The sequence below is a fragment of the Pelophylax lessonae genome (assembly GCF_965119305.1).
Source record: "Pelophylax lessonae genome assembly, chromosome: 8".
Taxonomy (NCBI): Eukaryota; Metazoa; Chordata; class Amphibia; order Anura; family Ranidae; genus Pelophylax; species Pelophylax lessonae.
This window is the reverse complement of record NC_138775.1, coordinates 11,130,078-11,156,594: the sequence shown is the minus strand read 5'-3', so window position 1 is coordinate 11,156,594 and position 26,517 is coordinate 11,130,078. Positions and strand designations below refer to the sequence as shown.

At 44.4% G+C, this 26,517-nt stretch overlaps 1 protein-coding gene across 1 annotated transcript in view; it reads right to left on the bottom strand.

Annotated features, from left to right (window-relative positions):
* LOC309562117 (uncharacterized protein) overlaps positions 1-26,517 on the bottom strand; it is an 80,073-nt gene that overhangs the window by 37,599 nt on the left and 15,957 nt on the right. The window contains exons 4-5 of the mRNA XM_082266248.1: positions 23,998-24,414; positions 22,954-23,120 (exon numbers count right to left, since the gene is read on the bottom strand). Coding sequence (XP_082122374.1) covers positions 22,954-23,120; positions 23,998-24,414 — 584 coding nt within the window. The remainder of the gene's footprint in view (positions 1-22,953; positions 23,121-23,997; positions 24,415-26,517) is intronic.

Below are 26,517 nucleotides of genomic sequence, written 5' to 3'. Positions count from 1 at the left end.
CAGAGGGCAAATCTTACAATTTGGGTACTGGTTGTAGTAACAACCAAGAGAGGAATTCCCCTCACATTAAGGGATTTCCTCTCACTTAATGTTGTGCCTACAGGATGGAAGGTGAAGCAAAATTTCCCCAATGGGGCAAAGGTGGCAAAAAAAAAATTGCTTTTTGGAGGGATTTCCTCTTACTTCCTGTTGTGTCTACAGGACGGGAAGTGAAGGAAAACTCCCCAGTGGGACACAGATGGCAAAAAAATGGCTTTTTGGAGGGATTTCCTCCTTCTTCCTGTTGCCTCTACAGGATGGGAAGTGAAGGAAAACTCCCCAATGGGACTCAGATGGCAAAAAATGGCTATTTGGAGGGATTTCCTCTCACTTCCTGTTGTGCCTATAGGACGGGAAGTGAGGGAAAACTCCCAAGTGGGACACAGATTGAAAAATAATGGGATCTCCTATTACTTCCTGTTGTCTCTACAGGACGGGAAGTGAAGGAAAACTCCTCAATGGGACACAGATGGCAAAATAATGGATTTTTGGAGGGATTTCCTCTCACTTCCCGTTGTGTCTACAGGACAGGAAGTGAAGGAAAACTCCCCAATGGGAGAAAGATGACAAAAAAAAAATTATGGCTTTTTGGAGAGATCTCCTCTTACTTCCTGTTGTCTCTACAGGACAGGAAATGAAGGAAAACTCCCCCATGGGACACAGATGGCAAAAAATGGCTATTTGGAGGGATTTCCTCTCACTTCCTGTTGTGCCTATAGGACGGGAAGTGAGGGAAAACTCCCAAGTGGGACACAGATTGAAAAATAATGGGATCTCCTATTACTTCCTGTTGTCTCTACAGGACGGGAAGTGAAGGAAAACTCCTCAATGGGACACAGATGGCAAAATAATGGATTTTTGGAGGGATTTCCTCTCACTTCCCGTTGTGTCTACAGGACAGGAAGTGAAGGAAAACTCCCCAATGGGAGAAAGATGACAAAAAAAAAATTATGGCTTTTTGGAGAGATCTCCTCTTACTTCCTGTTGTCTCTACAGGACAGGAAATGAAGGAAAACTCCCCCATGGGACACAGATGGCAAAAAATGGCTATTTGGAGGGATTTCCTCTCACTTCCTGTTGTGCCTATAGGACGGGAAGTGAGGGAAAACTCCCAAGTGGGACACAGATTGAAAAATAATGGGATCTCCTATTACTTCCTGTTGTCTCTACAGGACGGGAAGTAAAGGAAAACTCCTCAATGGGACACAGATGGCAAAATAATGGATTTTTGGAGGGATTTCCTCTCACTTCCCGTTGTGTCTACAGGACAGGAAGTGAAGGAAAACTGTTCTTCAAAAAAAAATGGCAAAAAAAATGGCAAAAAAAAAAATGTCTTTGTGGAGGGATTTCCTTTTACTTCCTGTTGTGTCCACCAGATGGGAAGTGAAGGAAAATCTCCCCAATGGGGCAAAGATGGCAAAATAAATGGCTTTTCGTGGGATTTCCTCTCACTTCCTGTTGTGTCTACAAGATGGGAAGTAAAAGCAAACTCCCCAATGGGGCAAAGATGGCAAAAAAATTATATAAATATCATTTATATTGCCATATGCAAAGTGGAAAATGTAAATCTGCTTCCATGGCTGGAGCTCAGAGCTATATACAGCCATATCCAGCAATGTCCATGCACTCCCCCCTCCCTTCCAGCTCTGACACTCACTGTAGCAGACATCTCCGGAGCCCAGCGGACAGGTGGAGTGATATAGGTGGATCTCATCCCAACATCTTCATTGCAGCTGAGTGACCTGATTGTGAATCTTTCTGCTGGGGTGTAAATAATCTCCCCTGTCCAGGGGCAGGCAACTCGCATGATCACACCCCCTCCCTACAATGATGCTGGAGGGAAGAGGAAAGAATGGGGACACATTGCAACACAGAGAAATGTATGCAAAGAATTGTTAAAAATACAAGAAAATAAACTGTTTAGCATTCTTTACTTAGATTTTTTTAAACAATCTTCTCAATCTGCTGGAAGATTATTCTGTAACCGTAAAGAACCCTTTCCACAGTAATAGCAAGAAGTGACCTTTTGTGTGTAGCACTGACCTCAAAGCAGTGCCAAGACAAGGCCATCTAGAGCGCAGGGCGAACATGCCAAACTGTGCCCCCCCCCCCCCCGAAGATATGTGGGCATTATGTGTTAGCAAAAATCCCCCCCCCCAAAAAAAAATAATAATTGAGCACTAACCTGCATGCATACTTTCCAGGACAAATCTGCCCCCTGCTGAAATCCCGGCTCCCTGCACAAGCCTTTGAGCCCCCCAGCTCAAATCCTCTCTCTCTCCCCAAGTCCCCCAGCACCCCCCCCCCCCCCAGAAAAAAAAAACTTCTTCTAGCACAAATCCTCTACTCCTCAATTTTCACAACCCCCACACTCCAAATACCCCCTCCCAGCACTTATTTTCCCTCCTAGCACAAATCCCACCCAATCCTTCCCAGACTGGCACAACCCCCCCCCCTAAAAATGTTCCCCCCCCAGCACAAATCCCATCCCCCCTCTACCAAATCGCCCCTCTTAGCACAAATCCTCTTCCCTCACCCCCCCCAACAAAAATCCCCTCATATCATATTTCCCAGCACACACCCCAAATTTCCCCTCCTAGCACAAATACCCCCCCCCCCCAATTATCCCTACTGGCATAAATCCCCCCCCCCCAAAAAAATCTCCCCTCCTAGCACAAATCCTCTTCCCTCATCCCCCAAAACAAATCCCCCCCAAATCACTTTTCCTAGCATCCCCCCCCCAAATTTCCCCTCCTAGTACATCCCTACTGGCTCAAATCCCCCCCCCCAAAAAAAAAAAAAAAAAAAGAATCACTAGCACAAATCATTTACTCCTCAAATTTCACAACCCCCACTTCCTCTCACTCCAAATCTACCCTACCAACAGAAATCCCCTTCCTAGCACAAATCTTCCTTTCCCTCCAAATTTCTCCTCCTAGCACAAATCCTCCCAATCCTCCCTATATGGCAAAAATCCCCCCCCCCCCCCCAAAAAAATTGCCCCTCCTAGCACAAATTCTCTTCCCCCCAATGCCCCCCAACACAAATCCCCCAAATCACCTTTGCTAATACACACCCCAATTTTCCCCTCCTAGAACATATCCCACCAATCCTCCCTAACTGGCACAAAAAAAAGTCCCCTCCTAGCACAAATCCCATCCCCCCTCTACCAAATTGCCCCTCCTAGCACAAATTCCCCCAAATCACCTTTCCTAGCACACCCCCCCATTTCCCCTCCTAGCACAAATCCCCCCCCAATCATCCCTACTGGCACAACCCCCCCCCCCCCCAAAAAAAATTCTCCTCCTAGCACAAATTCCTTACCATATCACCTCTTCTAGCACACACACCAAATCCCCCCTCCTAATACAAATCCTCTCCCCCCATTCCCTCTCCCAACACAAATCTCCCAAATCACCTTTCTTTCCTAGAACCCCCCCCCCATGCTGCCCCCCCAATCTGCTTGTGGCACCCCCCCCATCTCACATGATACTACAGTGCCCAGGGCAGCTGTCACTCCTGCCCAACCCTTGTCCCTGCCCTGCCTCAAAGTGATACATGTTTTTTTTTTTTTTTTGTGCACCGTTTACAGAAATGATTTATATAAGATGATCACATTTCCCTTCGCCTCTTCTTAGAATTCACATCTGTCAGCGCTCGGGGCGCTTTTACATGTTGGCGGTGCGTTTACCATGCATTACGCTGCAGGCTAACATGCTTTGCATTGGGGGAGGGGGGAGGGAGATCTTTATAATGAATAGGAGGCCAAAGCACTTCAGTATGCCGAAAATTAGATGTGCTCCATCCTTGGCACCACCGTCCGTTGCCTGCGTCGGGGCGCCATTTAACCCCTTCATGCCTAAGCCTTTTTCTGGCATTTTATGCTTACAAATTAAAATTAGTACTTTTTTGCTAGAAAATTACTTAGAACCCCCCAAAATTTATATATATAAAGAACATTTTTGAAAGTTTCGAAGGATACGGATCCATTTCTATTGCGCATTACATGTGAGTAATGAGTTTTAGGCTCCATTTTCACTAGTGCGACTTGGACACAAAGTGGCATGACAAGTCACAGCCCATTGATTTCAATGGCACCCTTTCCAATCAATGCCACTTTGAAAATCAGCGACTTTGAAAAGGTGCCTACACTTTGATGCAAACTTTGATCAAGAGATTGTAAAGTTGGATCAAAGCTCCACTCAAAATCGCACTCAAAATCACACAACTTAAGAGTCGCACTAGTGGAAGCTTAGCCACTAGGCTAGAATGTGACTTTGAGTGCAGCTTTGATCCAACTTTACACTCTATTGATCAAAGACACATCAAAGTAACAAAGGCAATTTTTTGAAGTCGCTGATTTTCAGAGTCGCATAGCTGGGGACCAGTGCCATTGAAATCAATGGGCTGTGACTTGTCATGCGACTTTGTATGTCTAAAGTCTCCTGACAAATCACACTAGTGGAAACAGAGCTTTAGTCTATGTTTCTACTGTTACAATTTAGAGTGCGACTGTGATCCAACGTTACACTCTATGGATCAAAGTCACATCAAAAGTTGCATCAAAGTAGTGCAGGTACCATTTCAGTCCCGGTTCACAATTTTGCGATGCGGGAACGCTGCGAATATGCAGCGTGATCCCGCATGGCATCCGCACCCCCGGCAGTTCACACTGCCATATGCGATACGCAGGGGGTGTCAATTAAAAGTTAACGACACCCCCAGTTGCGATCGCATATCGCAAGTGCGATCTGCATAGAACCACTATGCGATCCGATTCTGTTACTGATAAAAAAAAGGGTCAGGTGCGTGATTAGTGCGGATGCGGTGCGAATTCAGCCAAACAAAGCGTATCGCTGAAATTTGCACCGCACATGAGATCGCATGTAATTTAGGAGCAGTGCGCTCCGAATTACATGCGATCTCTGTGATCGCACTAATGTGAACCGGGGCTCAAAGTGGCTGATTTTCAAAGTCGCATAGATGGGAACGGGTGCCATTAAAATCAATGAGCTGTGACTTGTCATGCGACTTTGTGCGTCCAAAGTCACATGATAAGTTGCACTAGTGGAAACGTAGACTTAGTGTGGTTGCCCGTACTATGAACATTGTAGAGCTGACCCCCCCCCCCCCCCGAGCACTTCCAGCTACACTGACAGACCCCCCTGCCCCCCCTCCCTGTGTGGATTACTTCTTCATTTGCTCATGAATTAGGATGTACAATGCATCCTTACTGATGAGAGTACACTGGGCGGGAACCTATGATCAGCTCCTCCCATCCTGTATACACCCACTGGCTACACAGGAACAGTGCCCCTCCCTGGAAGTGATGTCACTGGCTTTCAGTGACCACACCCACTTTCTGCTCTTGGACTCAGCAGGGAGAGGAATTAAAGTCATGTGACCCCACTGAAAACTGCAAAATAAAGGGAGGAAAAACTGGAATTTTTTTATTTTGACCCAAAAGGCTTAACTCCGCTCACATTAATGATTGCAGGGGAGAATTTAAGGCATTAGGCTGTACTTCCGCTTTAATTTTTTTTCTGGGGGCAGAACTCCACTTTAAAGAGGAGCTGCAATCTGCTCACATAAATTGTAATAAAAACATATTTGCCATTATGAAGCTTCCCTCCAACAACTTTGCATATTATTTTATATATATGCTGGAGAAATCTCCCACCACTAAGTCTGGCTGCAGCCATTTTAACCGTGGGCAGCTGCCTGTTAACTTCCTGGATTTATACAAACACAGAGGCACACAGACACATACACATACAGTATATACACACACACACACACATATATATATATATATATATATATATATATATATATATATATATACAGACAGACACACTCAAACCACTGCTTGCCTGCACATTTCTCCTCTCTTGATGAATACTCATGGATCTCTGCAGTCTCCCCTTTTATCTCTGCCCTCATCCAGCCACTTCCAGCTCTGCAGCTCTCATTGGCTCTCCTATGACTCATCCCTCCTCCCTTGCTGGCAAACTCTCATGAAAGTTATATAGAGATCTGTGCATGATGTCATCAGCCTAGGCTTTTTAACAGACAAGAAACAGGAAGTGGGCTGTATAAGGTATTTACTGGCAGAAAAAAAAAATGTCTTACTATCCAAAGTTCAAACAACAAGAGCAGAGGATTTATTGATAGAAATATGAAAAAATAACTGAAGGTCCGCTTTAAGTGCCATAGACTGCAATGTAAACCCACAAAAACTGCATGAAAGTTGCACCTGAATGTAGCAAATGCGACAGTTGTGCAGCAGTTGTCTATTATCATTGGTCAAGCCAAAGTCGCATCAAAGTTGCACTCCAAAGTCACATGACTTTGGAGTCGTACAAGTGTGGACAAAGCCTTAGTCCCCTTTCCCACTTGTGTGACTTGTCCTGCGACTTGGGACTTGAAAGTCGCATGACAAGTCGTACTCCATGATTTCCAATGAGTACCGTTAATATCTGTGCGACTTCAAGTTGCAAGGACTTCAAAATAGTCCCTGCACTAATTTGGTCCGACTTTGATGCATTTTGAGGTCCATAGACATAGGCATTGCTTCAGGTCCAGGCAAAATCGCAGCAAAAAAAAATGGCAGAAAAATCACTGTAAAATGGCGCGACTTTTAGGTCGCACAAGTGTGAATAGAGCCTTAATGATGCACGCCATTGAATTCTGAGGAGGTACATGATCACCCCAGACTGATTAAATGTGCAGCGCCGCATCCCATAGCAACCAAACTTCGCCATCAGTTGGGAGCGGTCAGAATGAGGTCACTGCTGATTGGCTGCTAGGGGTTGCTGCGCCATACCAGAGATATCTGCTGTCATGTGAAGTTTGGCAGATGCCCAATCAAAGATGACCTCTCCTTTTATCTTTCACTCTGGTAAGATCATAAATCTCTCCGCTCAGCATTTTCTGCGTGATGTACTGAGAAATTCTCGTTCTGCAAGTCAGCGCGTCACGTATCTGCTGAGCCACGCGGAATTCTGATCAATGAATTGTCTGTCATGTCGGGGATGCGGGTTCTAGAAGGAATGATTTATTACACTGGCCTCATTTTTCCTCCAACCAGCGGATCTGCGATCACTAAGGCAGCGATTGTCAATGTATGAGGTAAAGGGGGCCCAAAATGTGGCCCCCGACATCTCCAAAGGGCCACACATAGGGTTCAATATATGTAATGCTTGGAAGGACTGTCAGAGACTCAATCATAAAACACAGCGCAAAACAGTGAATCATAATAAAAATGTGTCAAAAATTATTAGTAAGCAAGTCCAAAAAACGTAAATAATAAGCAAGTTCTCAGTGAAAATCCAAAGAGTTGATACAAATAAATTGCTGAAGTGCTTCACAACTTAAAACTCATGCAGTAGGATGTGCTAATCATCCTCTTGTGCTTGCACTTACCAAAGGATGTGGACCCCCTTAGCAGTACTCCATGTGGGTCTATAAAGCTGCACGGTAAGTGGGAAGATTTCATCCAGGGGCGTAACTACAGGGGTTGCAGGGGATGCAATTGCAACCGGGCCCCATGCTCCAGGGGGCCTGTGTGGCTCCCCTGTACACCTGGATAGGAGGGGGGGGGGGGCAGCATGTAGAGAAATCACTGTCCTCCTTTTTCCTCCTGTAGCTGCAGGAGGAAAATGGAGGAGATTGGTTCCTCTGTATGCTGCCCCCGCCACTCCTCCTATCCAGTTCACTTGTGTTCTGCTGTCTCTGGGCCCCTGTGTGCTCCCCTGGTACCCCCCCCCCCCCCCACTGTGCTCCCTTCCCTCTCCTGCCGGCTGCTGCAGGGGATGTGTCACAATAGAGAACCAGGAAGGGGTCGGTAAATATGTAATTTACCAGCTCCTTCCTTTTCTGAATGGACAGAGTCATGGTCAGTCACATTGTAAAAAAATAAAATAAAATGATAAAAAATAATACAATTAAAATACCGAAAAATAAAAACTACTGACACCAGTGGGTGAACTTCCAGGATCGCAAAGGTCACACTTGTGACCGGGCCCTGACATACCACCACCGTGGGGGAGGCCCCAAGATGGCAGGAAGGGGGCCCACTGCAGAACTTGTGAAAGGGTCCCGCTGCGGGACTGTAATAAAGGGCCCCGCAATGAGAGTAAAGGGCCCCAGGATCAGTGGGAAGAGCCCCAGACTTAAAGGGAAGGGCCCCGGCCAGGCCCTTCCCTTTAATAGTGCGGAATCTGCATTGACGCGTTTCGTCCTTCCCACAGGGCATTTTCAAAGACTGTCAGAGACTGCAGACCCAATAGAGCAGGGGGTCTCCAAACTTTCTAAATGAAGGACCCGTTTCCTGTCCTGCAGACTTTAGGTGAGGATGGATTGTGGCCATAGGGAGTAGAAAAGGTCTCGACAGTGGAAAAAAATAGTGTTTTGTGCCCCATCGTTGGTGTCATTGGGAGAAATTGTGCCCCATTGTTGTTGTCATTGGGCCCCATTGTTGGTGTCATTGGGAGTATTAGTACCCTATTGCTGGTGTCATTGAGAGGAATTGTGCCCCATCAATGATGTCATTGGGAGGAATAGTACCCTATTGTTGGTGTCATTGGGAGGAATTGTGCCCCATTGTTGGTGTCATTGGGAGGAATAGTGCCCTATTGTTGGTGTCATTGGGAGGAATTGTGCCCCATCTTTGGTGTCATTGAGAGGAATTGTGCCTCATTGTTGGTGTCATTGGTAGGAATAGTGCCCCTTTGTTTGTGTCATTGGGAGGAATTGTGCCCCTATCATTGGTGTCAATGGGAGGAATAGTGTCCTATTGTTGGTGTCATTGGGAGAAATTGTACCCCATCCTTGATGTCATTGGGCCCCATTGTTGTTGTCATTGGGAGAAATTGTACCCCATCCTTGATGTCATTGGGCCCCATGTTGTTGTCATTGGGAGGAATTGTGCCCCATCGTTGGTGTCATTGTGCCCCATCGTTGGTGTCATTGTGCCCCATTGTTGTTGTCATTGGGAGGAATAGCACCCCATTGTTGGTGTCATTGGGAGGAAGCCGATCCATGGGACCAGCGGCCACGATTGCCACCGGGCACCCGCGATCGCTCCCCAGTACGACAGAATGGCGGCCTGCTGTTGTAAACACAGCAGACCGTTGTCCTCTCTGGAATGAACACAGAGCTCCTGTTATCTTCCTATTTAGAATCACAGGTCTCTGTGTTGATTCCACAAGCCCATCCCCCTCACAGTTAGAAAGCACCCCCTAGGCTGACACTTAACCTTTTGATCACCCCTGGTGTTAACCCCTTCCCTGCCAGTGTCATTATTACAGTAACAGTGTATATTTTTAGCACTGATTACTGTAGTAATGTCACTGGTCCCCCCAAAAGTGTCAAAAATGTCAGTTAAGGGGTCCGATCTGTCCGCTGCAATGTCGCAGTCCCGCTAAAAATCGCAGATCTCCGCCATTACTAGTAAAAAATAAAGAAATCAATAAAAATTACATAAATCTTTCCCCTAGTTTGTAGGCACGATAACTTTTTTGTGCAAACCAATCAATATACACTTATTGGGATTTTTTTTTTTTTTTTTTTACCAAAAATATGTAACAGAATACAAATTAAAAAAATTGGATTTTGTTTTTTAATTGCCCGTGTTTTATAGCAGAAAATAAAACATTTTATTATTTTTTTTTTTTAATTTTCGCTCTTTTTTTGTTCATAGTGCAAAAAATAAAAACTGCAAAGGTGATCAAATACCACCAAAAGAAAGCTCTGTTTGTGGGGAAAAAAAGGACATCAATTTTATTTGGGTACAGCATCACACGACCGTGCAATTGTCCGTCAAAGTAACGCAGTGCCGAATCGCAAAAAATGGCCTGGTCATTAAGGGGGAAAACCTTCCGGTCCAGAAGTCATTAGAAATCTGGTAAAACATAGAAACAGCTTTCATTTCTTTTCAAAGACAGAAATAATATTTAAAGACTAAACAGGAAATTCTGAAGTTTCACTTCCTAAAAAAAATATCTCTTTTGTAAATACATGAAGATGGTTGGAGAGCCGATTACCACAGATCCTGTTCCTCTTTGGTTGCCACTAGCGGGGGAAACTGTTTAAAATATCAGCACGCAAATGTATTCTATGAGATCGAATTTTCCTAAAATGTAATCAAGTTTTATTAAATTGTAACTCTGGAATCCAATAGTAGCAGAATATTGCTGGATATAAGCAATCAGACACAGAGTTCATGAGGGTGGCCTGAGGGCCCGACGTCCTCTAGTGGGCGCTGTGCTCACTGCCCAGCACTGTGGAGCTTGATTGCCATTTGCCCTTGAACACCAGAATTGGCAGGTCCACCACTGGCACCCTGTACTTTTCACAGATGACAGCAGGTTCACCCTGAGCACATGTGACAGACATGAAAGGGTCTGGAGAAGCCGTGGAGAACGTTATGCTGCCTGTAACATCGTTCAGTATGACCGGTTTGGTGGTGGGTCAGTAATAGTCTGGGGAGACAAATCCATGGAGGGACGCACAGACCTCTACAGGCTAGACAATGGCACCCTGACTGCCATTAGGTATCGGGATGAAATCCTTGGACCCATTGTCAGACCCTACGCTGGTGCAGTGGGTCCTGGGTTCCTCCTGGTGCACGACAATGCCCGGCCTCATGTGATGAGAGAATGCAGCCAGTTCCTGGAGGATGAAGGAATTGATACCATTGAATGCCCCCCACCCTCGTCTGACCTAAATCCAATAGAACACCTCTGGGACATTATGTTTCGGTCCATCTGACGCAACCAGGTTGCACCTCAGCCTGTTCAGGAGCTCAGTGATGCCCTGGTCCAGATCTGTGAGGAAATACCCCAGGACACCATCCGTCATCTCATAAGGAGCTTCCCCGACATTGTCAGGCATGCATACAAACACGTGGGGGCCATACAAACTACTGAGGACCATTCTGAGTTGCTGCAATGAAATTTCAGCAAAATGGACTCGCCTGCTGCATCATTTTTCACTTTGATTTTTGAGGTGTCTTTGAATTCAGCCCTCTGTAGGGTGATAATTTTCATTTTTCTGAAGGGCCTGGCTTGGAATGGGGGGAGGGGGGACCCCACGCTGCTTTTTTCTTTTTTTTTTTATTCAGCTGTCAGCGGGGAATCCCATTGACAGCTGATGACTCATTGGTTGTTAAGGATGCTGCGGCCGACTTCCCAGCCCCGCTCCTTAATAACCAGCTTACACTGCGCCCTGATTGGGGAAAGGTTTTCCCAATCAGGGCACAGAATGCACTGTGCAGAGCTCAGTGCATTGCAGGGTGTTTGTCGGGGCAAATTCGGGTGTTTGGCGAATGGCTGAACAGGCAGATGTTTAGCCCAAACTCATGCATGGGCCGAACCGTTCTCCCATCCTTAGTGGGCCAACTCAATATTGAACCCTAGAGACTGAGACGCCATTAAAGTTCATGTGTGTAAAGGCAGGCGTCCCAATACTTTTGGTAATATAATGTATAGCTGAAGAGACAAATATATATAAAAAAAATAAATAAAATAAAAAAACTCTCCAAAATAGTTTAAAAAAATTAATAAAATCTAAAAATTAAATTAAATTATATAAAAATAACATAAATAATATAATCTTAAAAATGATAATAATAATAATAATAAAAAAATAATAATAATAATAATAAAAATGTCTCTCTCTAACCATTGTAAGCAACCCTGTCAGTAGTAAATGGTTTGTCTCAACCCTCTAACTGAAACCTTTGCTGGACAGCTTGGTCTGTTAAAAAAAAGTAGAAAAATAACAGACTTACTGGCCGATCACCTGTAAAACGTAGGGAAAAAACTAAAAAAAAAAAAAGAAAAAAGAATGCAGCCACCACTTCTAAGAGTTAGTAACCTGCAATATTTATAATTTTTTTGGGTTTAATACTGCTTTAACTTGTACTTGGACATGTTTGAAATGTACAAATAAGAATAAGATATACACTGGATATTACCCCCCCCCCCTTTTTATTTAATTTTTTTTTTTTGTTTCTTGTTGGTTTTTTTTTTTATGTACATTTATATTTATGTATACTTATTTACTTTTGTATTTGTATATTGTTTAATGTTTGAAATTCAATAAAGACTTATTAAAAAAAATAAAAAATACTGCTTTAACTGCAATCTGCTGATCAGTTTGATTTGAAACCAGAGACGACTGATCAACCCATTGCACAGCTTTAAAGTCTGCACCACCCAGTGGTCAGCAGGGACACATGTCTAAAATGGGATCCTGGGGATGTGTCCTTTCATTTAAGGCTCAGGGCAGGGTGCTTTAATGTTTGCAGGAGCCTGGCGCTCTCCTACCAACCACCATTGCCGCCAACACCACCACCAGCACACAGGCCCAGTGAAGATGGGGGTCTCAAAAGAAGTATTTCTTCAAAATAAAATGCTTTGATTGCAATTTTTTTTTTTTTTATTGCATTGTTGATTCAGCTTTAATAAGTCAAGGAATGAATGACATCCAACAGCTTTACCGCGGTTTCATGAGCACGGCGTACATTGGCCTCCAGGGGAATCCTGTCACTCACTTTGCTTTTTAAAAAAATCAAAATTTCTGTATGACATTATCATCATGTTTTATTCTTTCTGAGGACAGAGGTGTCAACAAATCATTTGAAGATTTACTGCTTTCAACGCTTGCAGCTTGTCTTGTTGCCCCCAGATTGAGAAGATAATACAACTAAAGCAGAACTCCACCCACTAATTAAACACTTCTGGACCGGAAGGATTTTCCACCTTAATGACTAGGCCCTTTTTTGCGATTCGGCACTGCATTACTTTAACATACAATTGCGCGGTCGTGCGACGCTGTACCCAAATAAAATTGATGTCCTTTTTTTCACACAAATAGAGCTTTCTTTTGATGGTATTCGATCACCTATGTGAGTGGGCCCCCAGGATCTCTCCTGCAGACTGCCGTACAAGTGTGGCGTTTTACTGAAACCTGCCGACCTGCTGCCGTATAACTGCAATGGCTGGTCGGCAAGTGTTAATCATCACATCTTTCCTTTCCTCCTGCATTTATTGATTGAATTCTGTTATTTGTCCACTAGATGGAGCTATAACCTTCTTGTATATAATTACTGTATATCGGTAATGGTTGCTGGAGGATTTGTCTGTTATTCTATATTTATTGAGATACAAGAACACATTACGTCTGTGCATGGCACATTATGTCCATGAGTAATCGTTACCACACCTGACACCGTGTCACAATACATCATTCCTGTTCCACCTACGTTTATTTAAGCCGGGCAGATATAAAATAAACACCAATTAATGCAGTTCTGTATTTACTAGAAAAAAATCATTACATCTATGTTTCAATGCTATTAATATTCAAATATATTAATAGTAAAAAGGTCAGGTGTGAGCAAAATAATTTAGAGGGGGTGACTGGGGACAAAGAGAATGTAAATGTAATAAATACTTTCTTCAGCTGTACAAAGGAGCATGGGGGAGCTCATGTCCATAATGGGGGTGGTAGTGATACAGCCCCAAATGATCCACAATGGCTCAAAATTGGTATGGTCCAGAAATATTTAGACAGAATTAGGGTCCTTTCACACGTCCGCCGATCCCTGCTGAGCAGGCGGATGACAGCTCCGTCTCCGCTCTGTGTGCAGAGACAGACCTCTCAGATCCCCGCTGTCCTCTATGCGGAGATCGGATGAGAACGGACCGCCTGTCTGTTCTCATTTGATCCGATCCTCCAGAGGGATGGAAAAAAGGGTTTCCATCCGTCCGGATTTCACGGACAGGATCGGATCGGATAGCATCGGGGTGTCAGCGGACATGTCACCGCTGACATCCGCCGCTCCATAGGGCTGCATGGAGCATCCGATCAGATCCGCCTGAAAAACGGACAGGAAGATTGGATCGGAAAGCCCGTGTGAAAGGGGCCTAAAGGTGGATTAAACACCTGGACCAGATGGCATACACCCATGGATCCTGAAAGAACAACGTTTACTCATAATTATTATTAATATTTTTTTTTTAAAAGTTCTTGATGTTCAATTGCAGCCGATGTTTGCATTTAATTTGCACTGCACGTCCTGCCTTTTTGATTTATTAAAAAAAAAAAAAACTTGTGTACTCGTGATGTATAATGCCACATTTTTGTGTGTCCACCGCTGGTGGAATAGTGACCACTTTCTGTGGGTCCTCTGTGGGTGGAATTCGACCCCTCTGTGAGAGTAGCTATGCACCCCTTTCTGTGGGTCCTCTGTGGGTGGAATTCGACCCCTCTCTGAGGGTAACTATGCACCCCTTTCTGTGGGTGGAATTAGATCCCTCTCTGAGGGTAACTATGCACCCCTTTCTGTGGGTGGAATTAGATCCCTCTCTGAGGGTAGCTGTTCACCCCTTTCTGTGGGTGGAATAGTACCCCTTTCTGTGGGTCCTCTGTTGTGGGTGGAATTCGACCCCTCTCTAAAAGTAGCTATACACCCCTTTCTGTGGGTCCTCTGTGGGTGGAATTTGACCCCTCTCTGAGGGTAGCTATGCACCCCTTTCTGTGGGTGGAATAGTATCCCTTTCTGTGGGTCCTCTGTGGGTGGAATTCGACCCCTCTCTGAGGGTAGCTATGCACCCCTTTCTGTGGGTGGAATTCGACCCCTCTCTGAGGGTAGCTATGCACCCCTTTCTGTGGGTGGAATTTGACCCCTCTCTGAGGGTAGCTATGCACCCCTATCTGTGGGTGGGATAGTACCCCTTTCTGTGGGTCCTCTGTGGGTGGAATTCGACCCCTCTGTGAGAGTAGCTATGCACCCCTTTCTGTGGGTCCTCTGTGGGTGGAATTCGACCCCTCTCTGAGGGTAGCTGTGCACCCCTTTCTGTGGGTGGAATAGTACCCCTTTCTGTGGGTCCTCTGTTGTGGGTGGAATTCGACCCCTCTCTAAAAGTAGCTATGCACCCCTTTCTGTGGGTCCTCTGTGGGTGGAATTTGACCCCTCTCTGAGGGTAGCTATGCACCCCTTTCTGTGGGTGGAATAGTATCCCTTTCTGTGGGTCCTCTGTGGGTGGAATTCGACCCCTCTCTGAGGGTAGCTATGCACCCCTTTCTGTGGGTGGAATTCGACCCCTCTCTGAGGGTAGCTATGCACCCCTTTCTGTGGGTGGAATTTGACCCCTCTCTGAGGGTAGCTATGCACCCCTATCTGTGGGTGGAATAGTACCCCTTTCTGTGGGTCCTCTGTGGGTGGAATTCGACCCCTCTCTGAGAGTAGCTATGCACCCCTTTCTGTGTGTGGAATTAGACCCCTCTCTAAAGGTAGCTATGCACCCCTTTCTGTGGGTGGAATAGTACCCCTTTCTGTGGGTCCTCTGTGGGTGGAATTCGACTTATGAATTGGGCTTTATTTTCCACATGCGAAGATTAATGCAAATGAGTAACACAATAGCCTTACCGCATGTGGTAAAGCTTAGTGAATTAACCCCTATGAGTTTTTTTCTGTTCAGTAGGTTGAACAAAAAAAAAAAAAGAAAACTGTAAACTCCATTCAGAGCCGCTGTACTAATGATCTGATGTTAGTACAGCGATCTTCCCCACTAAACTGTTGTGTTCTGACAGGGGGACGGCCCCCCGCCAGAACACTCCCATCAGCGCTCTCAGCCATTGGCTGAGAGCGCTAATTGGGAGCTGGTTGGCTGCTGGTTTTCCAGAGGACACTGAATAGAAGTCAGTGGAGTGATTGGCAGAGAGGGGAGGAGGACACTGAGTGGAGACCAATGGACGGATTGGCAGAGAGGTGTGGAGGACACTGAGAGGAGGGCAGTGGAAGTATTGGCAGAAGGGGTGAAGGACACTGAGTGAAGACCAATGGAGTGATTGGCAGAGGGGGTGGAGGACACTGAGTGAAGACCAATGGAGTGATTGGCAGAGGGGGTGGAGGACACTGAGTGGAGACAAATTAAAGGATTGACAGGGAGGTGTGGAGGACACTGAAAAGAGGCCAGTGGAGGGATTGGCAGAGAGGGGTGGAGGAAACTGAGTGGAGACCAATGGAGGGACTGGCAGAGAGGGGTGGAGGACACTGAGTGGAGGCCAGTGGAGGGACTGGCAGAGAGGGGTGGAGGACACTGAGTGGAGGCCAGTGGAGGGACTGGCAGAGAGGGGTGGAGGACACTGAGTGGAGGCCAGTGCAGGGATTGGCAGAGAGGGGTGGAGGACACTGAGTGGAGGCCAGTGGAGGGACTGGCAGAGAGGGGTGGAGGAAACTGAGTGGAGACCAATGGAGGGATTGGCAGAGAGGGGTGGAGGACACTGAGTGGAGGCCAGTGGAAGGGTTGAGGACATTGACTGGTTAGTAAAGGTGGATGAATTTTGGCAGCCTTTATGATGGACAGAAGAGGGTATAAGTCTGTGTACAGGTAGGCCTATGAGGAGGAAATCCCAATGGTTGAGCCGAAAGATAACCAGAGAGGAAAAAAGGTAGCTTAGTGGAGTTAAGAAGGGACATATTTGGGGGATGATAAATAGGTGAAGGCGGGAACATTTGGGCAGTGATTGAATGTGAGGCCAAAAAGACAGGTTAGAGTCCAGGATTACACCTAGCACTCTGGTGTGTGTGGAGGAACTGATTGTAGTTTATCCTGAAAGAGAAGTCAGTAGTGTGACATCCAGATTGATATGTCAGTTAGTAAATTAGCAATGCACAAGGAGACTGATGGGGGTGAGCGGAGTAGAGAGGGAGATTTGGGTATCATCAGCATAGAAATAGTTTTGGAAGCCATGAGATGATATCAACCAACCCAGGGAGGAGATGTAGATAGAAAATAGAAGAGGTCCATTGACAGAACCCCTATAGAGAGAGGAAGAGGAGAGGAGGAGGTAGAGATGTAGGTGACCCTGAAGGTGCAGAGAGATGGGTAAGAGGAGAACCAGTAAAGAACAAAGTCTTGGAGGCCAAGGGAATGGAGTTTTTTGAAGGCTAGAAGGGGTGTTCAACTGTATCATAGGCAGCATAGAGGTCTAAGAATATGAGTACAGAGTAGTGACCATTTTTTTTAGCAGTTCGCAAGTTGTTAGTGAATTTTAGATGGGAAGTTTCCGTGAATTGTTGCCGATGAAATCCAAACTGAAAGGGGTCGATAAGGTTGTGGTCAGTGAGGCCATAGCTCATTGACCATTGTGTTATTAAGTCTTTCTTCCTTTAACTTCAAGAAAATCCACCAAAATAAGCACAATAGTTCCTTGGGCTTGGCAACCCCTAACATTGGTGGATGGACATTGTTTTGTTTTTTTATTCAGCACATTTTTTTCTTTTCCTCCAGAACCCACTGACTGCATTCTGTTATTTGTCCACTAGATGGAGCCATAACCTTCTCGTATAGAATTACTGTACTGTATATCAGTAATGGTTGCTGGAGGATTTGTCTGTTATTCTATATTTATTGAGATACAAGAACACATTACGTCTGTGCATGGCACATAATGTCCATGAGTAATCGTTACCACACCTGACACCGTGTCACAATACATCATTCCTGTTCCACCTACGTTTATCCAAGCCGGGCCGATATAAAGTATTTACTAGATGAAAATCATTACATTTACGTTTCAATGCTATTAATATTCAAGTACATCAATAGTAGAAAGGTCAGGTCTGAGCATGTAGGCCCTTTATAAAAGAAAAAAAAAAATCTGGAGTGGGTGACTGGGGACAAAGAGAAGGCAAATGTATTACTTTCTTATAATTTCTTAGCATGGGGGAGCTCATGTCCATAATGGGGGGTGGTAGTGGCATAGCCCCAAATGATCTGCAATGGCTCAAAAGTGATATGGTCCAGAAATATTCAGAATAAAGGTGAATAAAGCAATAAAGCGCCTGGACGGGATGGCATCCACCCACCATCCTAAAAGAATTGGGCGCTGTCATTTTAAATCCATTGTTTGTCATTTTTAGGGGACCTGGAGAAAGTGCAGAGAAGGGAAACCAACCAAACTGATAAGAGGCATGGAGGAGCTCCGCTATGAGGAGAGATCAGAGGAACTGAATTTATTCTCTCTTGAGAAGAGGAGATTAAGGGGGGATATGGTCTCCATGTATAAATACATAAGGGGGCAGGGGGATATGATCTCCATGTATAAATACATAAGGGGGGATATGATCACCATGTATAAATACATAAGGGGGGATATGATTTCCATGTATAAATACATAAGGGGGGATATGATCTCCATGTATAAAAACATAAGGGGGGATATGATCTCCATGTATAAATACATAAGGGGGGATATGATCTCCATGTATAATACATAAGGGGGGATATGATCTCCATGTATAAATACATAAGGGGGGGGGGTATGATCTCCATGTATAAAAACATAAGGGGGGGGGTATGATCTCCATGTATAAATACATAAGGGGGGGAATATGATCTCCATGTATAAATATATAAGGGGGGATATGATCTCCATGTATAAATACATACGGGGGATATGATCTCCACGTATAATACATAAGGGGGGGGATATGATCACCATGTATAAATACATAAGGGGGGGATATGATCACCATGTATAAATTCATAAGGGGGGGATATGATCACCATGTATAAATACATAAGGGGGGGATATGATCACCATGTATAAATACATAAGGGGGGGATATGATCTCCATGTATAAATATATAAGGGGGGATATGATCTCCATGTATAAATACATAAGGGGGGATATGATCTCCATGTATAAATACATAAGGGGGGGGGTATGATCTCCATGTATAAAAACATAAGGGGGGGGTATGATCTCCATGTATAAATACATAAGGGGGGGAATATGATCTCCATGTATAAATACATACGGGGGGATATGATCTCCACGTATAATACATAAGGGGGGGATATGATCACCATGTATAAATACATAAGGGGGGAATATGATCTCCATGTATAAATACATAAGGGGGGAATATGATCACCATGTATAAATACATAAGGGGGGATATGATCACCATGTATAAATACATAAGGGGGGATATGATCACCATGTATAAATACATAAGGGGGGATATGATCACCATGTATAAATACATAAGGGGGGATATGATCACCATGTATAAATACATACAGTAGTCACAGCAGATCCCTCTATGCCGTATAATATTCCATCTTCATTCACAGTCAGATTCTCACCACTTTGGAGGAATTACACCCGCCTTTGGTATGTGAAGGATGTTTACTTTAGAAATAACTGACGTTACCTCTCCTCTGAACCCTCAAGAACCTCAAAAACAATGGCCGGCTGTACTATTTATTTTATTTTTTTTCCATTAATGCCCCTCCTCCCCATCACCCTGTGTTGGGTGCCAGTTTGGCCAGAAGTAAAATACATTCTTGATCTAAAAAAACAAAATAAAGGCTTGGGGAGTTAGATATAGCAGTGAGGAAAACCCAGCAAGAGTGTATTATTGTGTAAATAATATATTTATACACTGTATATATCAAAATGTTATTCTAAATATATCCAATAAAATACATAGCATTTGTAAAATCATTTTGCTAAATGAGTATGAAGTATTTGATATGAAGTTATGAATATAACGTGTTTTTTTTTTTAAATAATTCTTTATTTTCAAATCACAGTTCAGACAAATATTACAAATATAGACCAAGGATGGTACAGTGACTTATGTTCTTACATAGAGAGAAAAACAAAAAAACAGCGACTTACAGCAGTATTGAACCTAAAAGCAAACATCTACTATATTTCGACTTGATTCTTAGATGAGATGGCGGCATTAGTTTTCTTTTTTAGCCTTTCTTTTATTTTCATCTGGTGATCCAGCCAAGAAGTCTGTTGTTTTTCAAAAGCACAAAATCTCCAGAAGAATGTAACAGTTTACAGAGGTAAGACAAACCACTTAAAGTGTTACTACTCAGCCATTCTGTTATGAGGTTACCTTTGTTTGTTGTGTTTCCTGTATGGTTGTTTATTTTTTTTTTTATCTCGAAAACCTAATAAAATATTTTTGAAAAAAAAAAAAGTGTTACTAAACCCAGGAGCCTGCAGTCACTATATTTGGTCTCCCACAGTACACAAAATGCAATTATTTTAGTTAATATAAACTGCTAAATACCTTTTCTCATCAGTACTATATAGCAATCTTGTGACTTCTATCAGTTCCTAGTAAAGCTTGTAAGAGGAGTTTTCATTCTCCCCTGATCCTCTGTCTGGACAGTGCTGATTGGCCCTGTGCTGATCACATGGACTCTCCCAAGAAGAAAAAAAAAAACTCTCTAGCAATACACACCAAACTGAGCATGTGCAGCCCGTCCCCTGGCTCTGTAAATATCAGTGTAACGGAATTGCGACCCACAATGTGGTTGTGTGCTTCCGTCAGTATACCACTTCCTCCAGTCTGAACATAGATATCAGATATTCTAGCCGCCCCCCATACAAAACTAGCCGGGAATAGCTTATATAGATCTCCAACATTTATTGAACAAACTCACACACAATATATACCACAGAGGAGGACATCCCCCTCCTGATCAGATTATCTGGTGCCTGATTACATTATCCTATGCAGATGAAATTGTGTACAGAAATATAATTAACCTGAGCTAATTACCTAGCCATCTGGACAGAAACAATAGGTGAATGGGAATCCACATCTAGACAATGTTATAATTAACATGTTAATTAATTCAGCACTGAAACAAGGCTAAAACAAAATACATTACACATTATACTACGTATGAACACAGAACACCTCATTAAACAGATAATAGCAGGAGACCACCAGTAACAGACTGTCCGTCTCCTACATTGAAGATGCTGAAATCCACATCCAAGCAACATCCTGACCATTCAGAAGTCACAGACTTCATGGCAACGGTCTACAACAGTCTATGAGGTAAAGCTCATACATTGTTCTTAAATTCTGATACAGTGAAATTATGTATCCTAGATTTCTTGAGGGATATTGTGGACAAATATCACTGTCCCATTTGAAGGAATCAAAACCATATTCTCAGTGCCCACCAAGTAGTTGTCCACCATTTTCTTCGTCACCCTGTGCCCCTAATAGACACAAGGTGACTTACACATAAGAGCTGAGAGTGGGGTTTCTCAACCTTTCGAAGGTAAGCTGGGTTCCACGGGCCCCCCAACCAAAGTGACTCCCGTCACAATCAGGTTATTTTTTGGAGACAGTAAAAGAAGGGGAGGATCAGAGAAGACAGGATCAAACAGCCTTCATACACAATGCAGTGGATTAACCTGTTAGGTTCCACAGTGCGTATAAAAAGCATGCTTTACTGCATATACAGACTGATTTTACTGTTGTGGGTCTAGTAACACTTTAACTGCTTGCCGACCGCCCACAGTATATTTACTGCGGCAGTCAGCCCCTCCTGGGCAAAGCGACGTAGTACTATGTCGCTGGCCCAGGAGCCTGTAGGGGGCGAGCGCGCGCCGCCGGAGGCGCGCTCCCGTCCCCGCTCGTTCACGGCCATCCCCGCACGTGTGACCGGCAGCTCCGATGTCCGCCGGTCACTTGCAATCTCCCGCTGGAGAGGGAGAAAGGCAGGCGGCTGATGTAAACAAATCCGCCTGTCATTTTCCCTGGTGTAACTGCAGAGACTGTACGATCCTGCTATGTAGGATCGTATGTCTCTGTGGTTACATCGCTAGCCACGCCCCTTGACAGTTAGAATCACGCCCCTAGGGACACACTTAACCCCTTGATCACCAATAAAGTTAACCCCTTCCCTGTCAGTGTCATTTTTACAGTAACAGTGCATATGTATAGCACTGATTACTGTAGTAATGTCACTGGTACCCCCAAAAGTGTAAAAAATGTTAGTCAGGGGTTCGATCTGTCCGCCGCAATGTCGCAGTCCCGCAAAAAAATTGCAGATCGCCACCATTACTACTTAAAAAAAAAAAACAATAAAAATGATATAAATCTTTCCCGTAGTTAGTAAACGCAATAACTTTTGCGCAAACCAATCAAAATACGCTTATTGTGATTTTTTTTACCAAAAATATGTAGCAGAAAACAAATTGGCCTAAGATGTTAAAAAATTTTGATTTTTACATTTTTTTTTGGGAATTTCATATAAAAAAAATTTGAAAAATATTGTTATTATTTTTTTTTTGTTTATAGAGCAAAAAATAAAAATCGCACAGGTGATCAAATACCACCAAAAGAAAGCTCTGTTTGTGGGAAAAAAAGGACGTCAATTTAATTTGGGTACATCGTCGCACGACCGCGCAATTGTCCGTTACAGTCACGCAGTGCCGAATTGCAAAATAGGCCCTAGTCTTTGAGCAGCCAAATCCTCCGGGGCTTAAGTGGTCCAGCCCCCTGACTCCGACGACCATGCAGTAAACTGAATGGGCGGCCGAACAGCCACAGAGAGTCCGGGTAATCGGCGCTGGCCCAAGGAGCGGCCCAGCTGCCTTGAGCCCCAGAAATAAAGATAAAGATGCCCGCTGCACCCCGAATTAATGTACCCTCAATGCGGGCGCCTACCTTGCCTAAAGCCTCTGATTGCTATTACAAGACAGCCGATCTGCTGGCTCTACAAAATGATACCGGGGTGATGCCTGCAGCTGCATATCATCCCGGTACAGCCACCGAAAGTCCAGACGTGTGTAAATATTTTGTATTTTGTCTATTATGGATTAATAACTGTAAAGTTTTTATTGTAAATGTGGTGCGTCCAAATTCCCATCCTAGGCTATTATATCTTCAATATATCTTCCATAAAGTAAAGAAACAATGTAACAATAAAGGGCCATATCTTCCATAAAGTAAAGAAACAATGTAACAATAAAAGGCCATATCTTACATCAAGGAAAGAAACAATGTAAGTCCATATCTTACATAACGTCAAGAAACAATGTTACAATGTAAGACCATATCTTACATAGAGTAAAGGAACAATATAAGTCTCTGAAATGCTAAAAGAGGACATCCTCGGATGAAGGTGACTGGTTGACTGGCCATGTAGTTCCCTGAGAATCTTGCTGGAAGGATACAATGGTCACTAATGAGGTAGCTATGTAGATAAATCTTCCTGAATCCCCAGACTGGCTGGAAAAAAGAGATATTTCCTGATTGTACTTTAAAGCCATACTGCTGTTCTGTAATTTGGAGGAACATCAGGGACCATCACTGAGAAAAGGAGGTAGAAATTCACAAAGTCACCCCATGTCCACATGGGGAGATTAGAGGGATGGAGAGATTACTGACGTCAAATGCTATTTGCTCGGCTATCTTGCATCAATACATTGAGCTACGGACTCAGAACTAGATGTAGACAAGGACTCTTAATCAGTTGCTTGCTTGTTCCAGGTCAGATCTTTGCTAAAGCCCTGTACACACGCACAGATTGTTGGCCGACCGATCGGCCGTCTTTTGTCCAGTGTTTTTTGTTGGTTGAAATGTGCTCTAGACTTGAACTGGACTTTTTTTGGCCAACAAAAACCAACTTCAGAAGTGATGTCATGTGATGTTTGACTTTCCGTGTGTTTTTTCTTCTCTGAGCATGCCCAGTCTTGCTCATCAGATTTTTGTCTGCCGAAATCTGTACTGACTGAGGAACAATCGGCCGTTCTGTTGTTGGCCAACAAAAATTTTATAGCATGCACACCAGGTTTTTTTCGGCCGAAAATTCGCAGTTGGTTGTCAGAAGCATCATACTAACAAGCCGACAATCGGCCGATTGGACGTTGGCCGAAAATTCACGGCCAACAATTGGTGCGTGTGTACGAGGCATAAGACCTAAAGAGTCAGGAAAACTGGTATGCAGTCAACATTTGTAGATGGAGGACAGCAGCGGTCCATAGTTCTTTCATGACAGGTGCACTTTAACTATAACCAATCCATTTTGATGCTACAGATTAGAAGATATTTGTCTCTACCACAGCTGAGGCTCTTCTTGAGCATCCTAAAGTGCCCCACAAGATTATTTCCCTTCCAGTACTATAACCAGAAGAGAAATGAATATCCAGGAACTTGTGTGACCCCTGGAGGGCCCCGTGGATTCGGCACCATTGTACATGCGGTTCTGAAAACCACAGGTATTTCCAGGAGAGTCCAGGTAACACTGGCATTGGAACTGTGCATTTAGAAGAGAGATGTCCTCTGATGACAGCTGGCCCTCCGCCCAGATGGGAACAGATGCGTTGGACCCTGGTGGTGCCTTCACGATGCGGAAGTTGGCGGGGTTGAGATGTAGAAAGGCGTCAGTGACATTTGCTTGACGCAGACAGCGTCCATTTCCACCGCAAAGTGCCTGACTGCAGAGGGAGGCTGCGGTGGTGACATTCACAATGTATCGACCCAAATCTTCATCCAGGAACGATGTAATGCTCTGGCAGGTTTCCTGTAGAGAGGAGAACCAGATTAGAAAAGGTTTATGGAGACCCTATAATGGATTTTCACATTCGGTAACACCTGCCACACACAGTGGTGTATTTTGGCTTTGTGCTGCCCTAGGCAAGACTAAAATTGGGCACCCCCTTCCCCTCCTATGTAAATTTGCCCCACTCCTTTTTTAATGGATGTGACTCCCTCCAAAATTGAAGGACTACAACTCCCAGCATGAACCCCTGAGATCTCACGAGAGGTGGGGTGGGTGAGGGAGAGAGAGAGGGGTGCAGGTGTGAGGAGATGAGGGGGGGGGTGAGAGAGAGAGGAGGGGTGAGAGAGAGAGGGGGGGTGAGAGAGAGGGGGGGGTGAGAGAGAGGGGGGGGTGAGAGAGAGGGGGTGAGAGAGAGAGGGGGGTGAGAGAGGAGGGATGAGAGAGAGATTGGGGAGGAGAGAGAGAGAGGGGGGGTGAGAGAGAGAGGGGGGATGAGAGAGAGGGGGGATGAGAGAGAGGGGGGATGAGAGAGATGAGAGAGAGGGGGATAAGAGAGGGGGATGAGAGAGGGGGATAAGAGAGAGAGGGGGATAAGAGAAAAGGGGATGAGAGAGAGAGAGGGACTGTTGGGGGGGTGAGAGAGAGAGGGGGGGGTGAGAGAGGCGGCTCTAGCAACCAGCGGCCAATAGACTCTCAGGTGGAGGGGGGCAGCTTTTTTGCTGCCCCCCTGCAAAGTGCCGCCCTAGGCCTGGGCCTTGTTGGCCTAGGCCAAAATACAGCACTGGACACACACCCCTCACCCTCCATTAGAGTTGATCCCAAATTTTGGATGACGTTAATTTCCTACAGAATTTCTTGGATTTAGATGGCCAATTCCAAATTTCGTATTATTTTTGGCGATTCGGATCTCCATAACACTGAGAGAAAAGGGCCAAGGGAAGCTCCCAAGGCGCTCTTAGTTATATCTGTTTCTGGTGTTTCCTGAGCACTCTTAGTTTGTCTTCCAGTCCCAACCAGGCCCCTTGTTTCCCTCCTTCATTTTATATTATCTTTGGTCGAATTTTTAAAGAAAATGGCCCACTCCACTTCTTTAACTTTATTAACACCAAAGCAGCTGAAACTGATTAACAACCCCCTCTGCTACTTAATTGACCAGATCAATATTCCCGAAGCTTAATTGACTTGATGCTATACTCTGAATAAAAAGCGTTCCTTAAATTTTTTTGAGTAGTGTATTAACATTGTACAACCAAGGCTTGAATTCTCAATAGGCCACATAAGTCAGGACTGCCAGGGGTGGCATCTTTCCAAACCATATTTAACCTGCCCGTTCATTAGCACCCCTAGTAGAAAAACCCTGCTTGAGCTCAATATACAGTGCATTGCTAAAGTATTCGGCCCCCTTGAACTTTTCGACCTTTTGCCACATTTCAGGCTTCAAACATAAAGATATAAAACTGTAATTTTTTGTGAAGAATCAACAACAAGTGGGACACAATCATGAAGTGGAACGAAATTTATTGGATATTTCAAACTTTTTTAACAAATAAAAAACTGAAAAATTGGGCGTGCAAAATTATTCAGCCCCTTTACTTTCAGTGCAGCAAACTCTCTCCAGAAGTTCAGTGAGGATCTCTGAATGATCCAATGTTGACCTAAATGACTAATGATGATAAATAGAATCCACCTGTGTGTAATCAAGTCTCCGTATAAATGCACCTGCACTGTGATAGTCTCAGAGGTCCGTTTAAAGCGCAGAGAGCATCATGAAGAACAAGGAACACACCAGGCAGGTCCGAGATACTGTTGTGGAGAAGTTTAAAGCCGGATTTGGATACAAAAAGATTTCCCAAGCTTTAAACATCCCAAGGAGCACTGTGCAAGTGATAATATTGAAATGGAAGGAGTATCAGACCACTGCAAATCTACGAAGACCTGGCCGTCCCTCTAAACTTTCAGCTCATACAAGGAGAAGACTGATCAGAGATGCAGCCAAGAGGCCCATGATCACTCTGGATGAACTGCAGAGATCTACAGCTGAGGTGGGAGACTCTGTCCATAGGACAACAATCAGTCGTATACTGCACAAATCTGCCCTTTATGGAAGAGTGGCAAGAAGAAAGC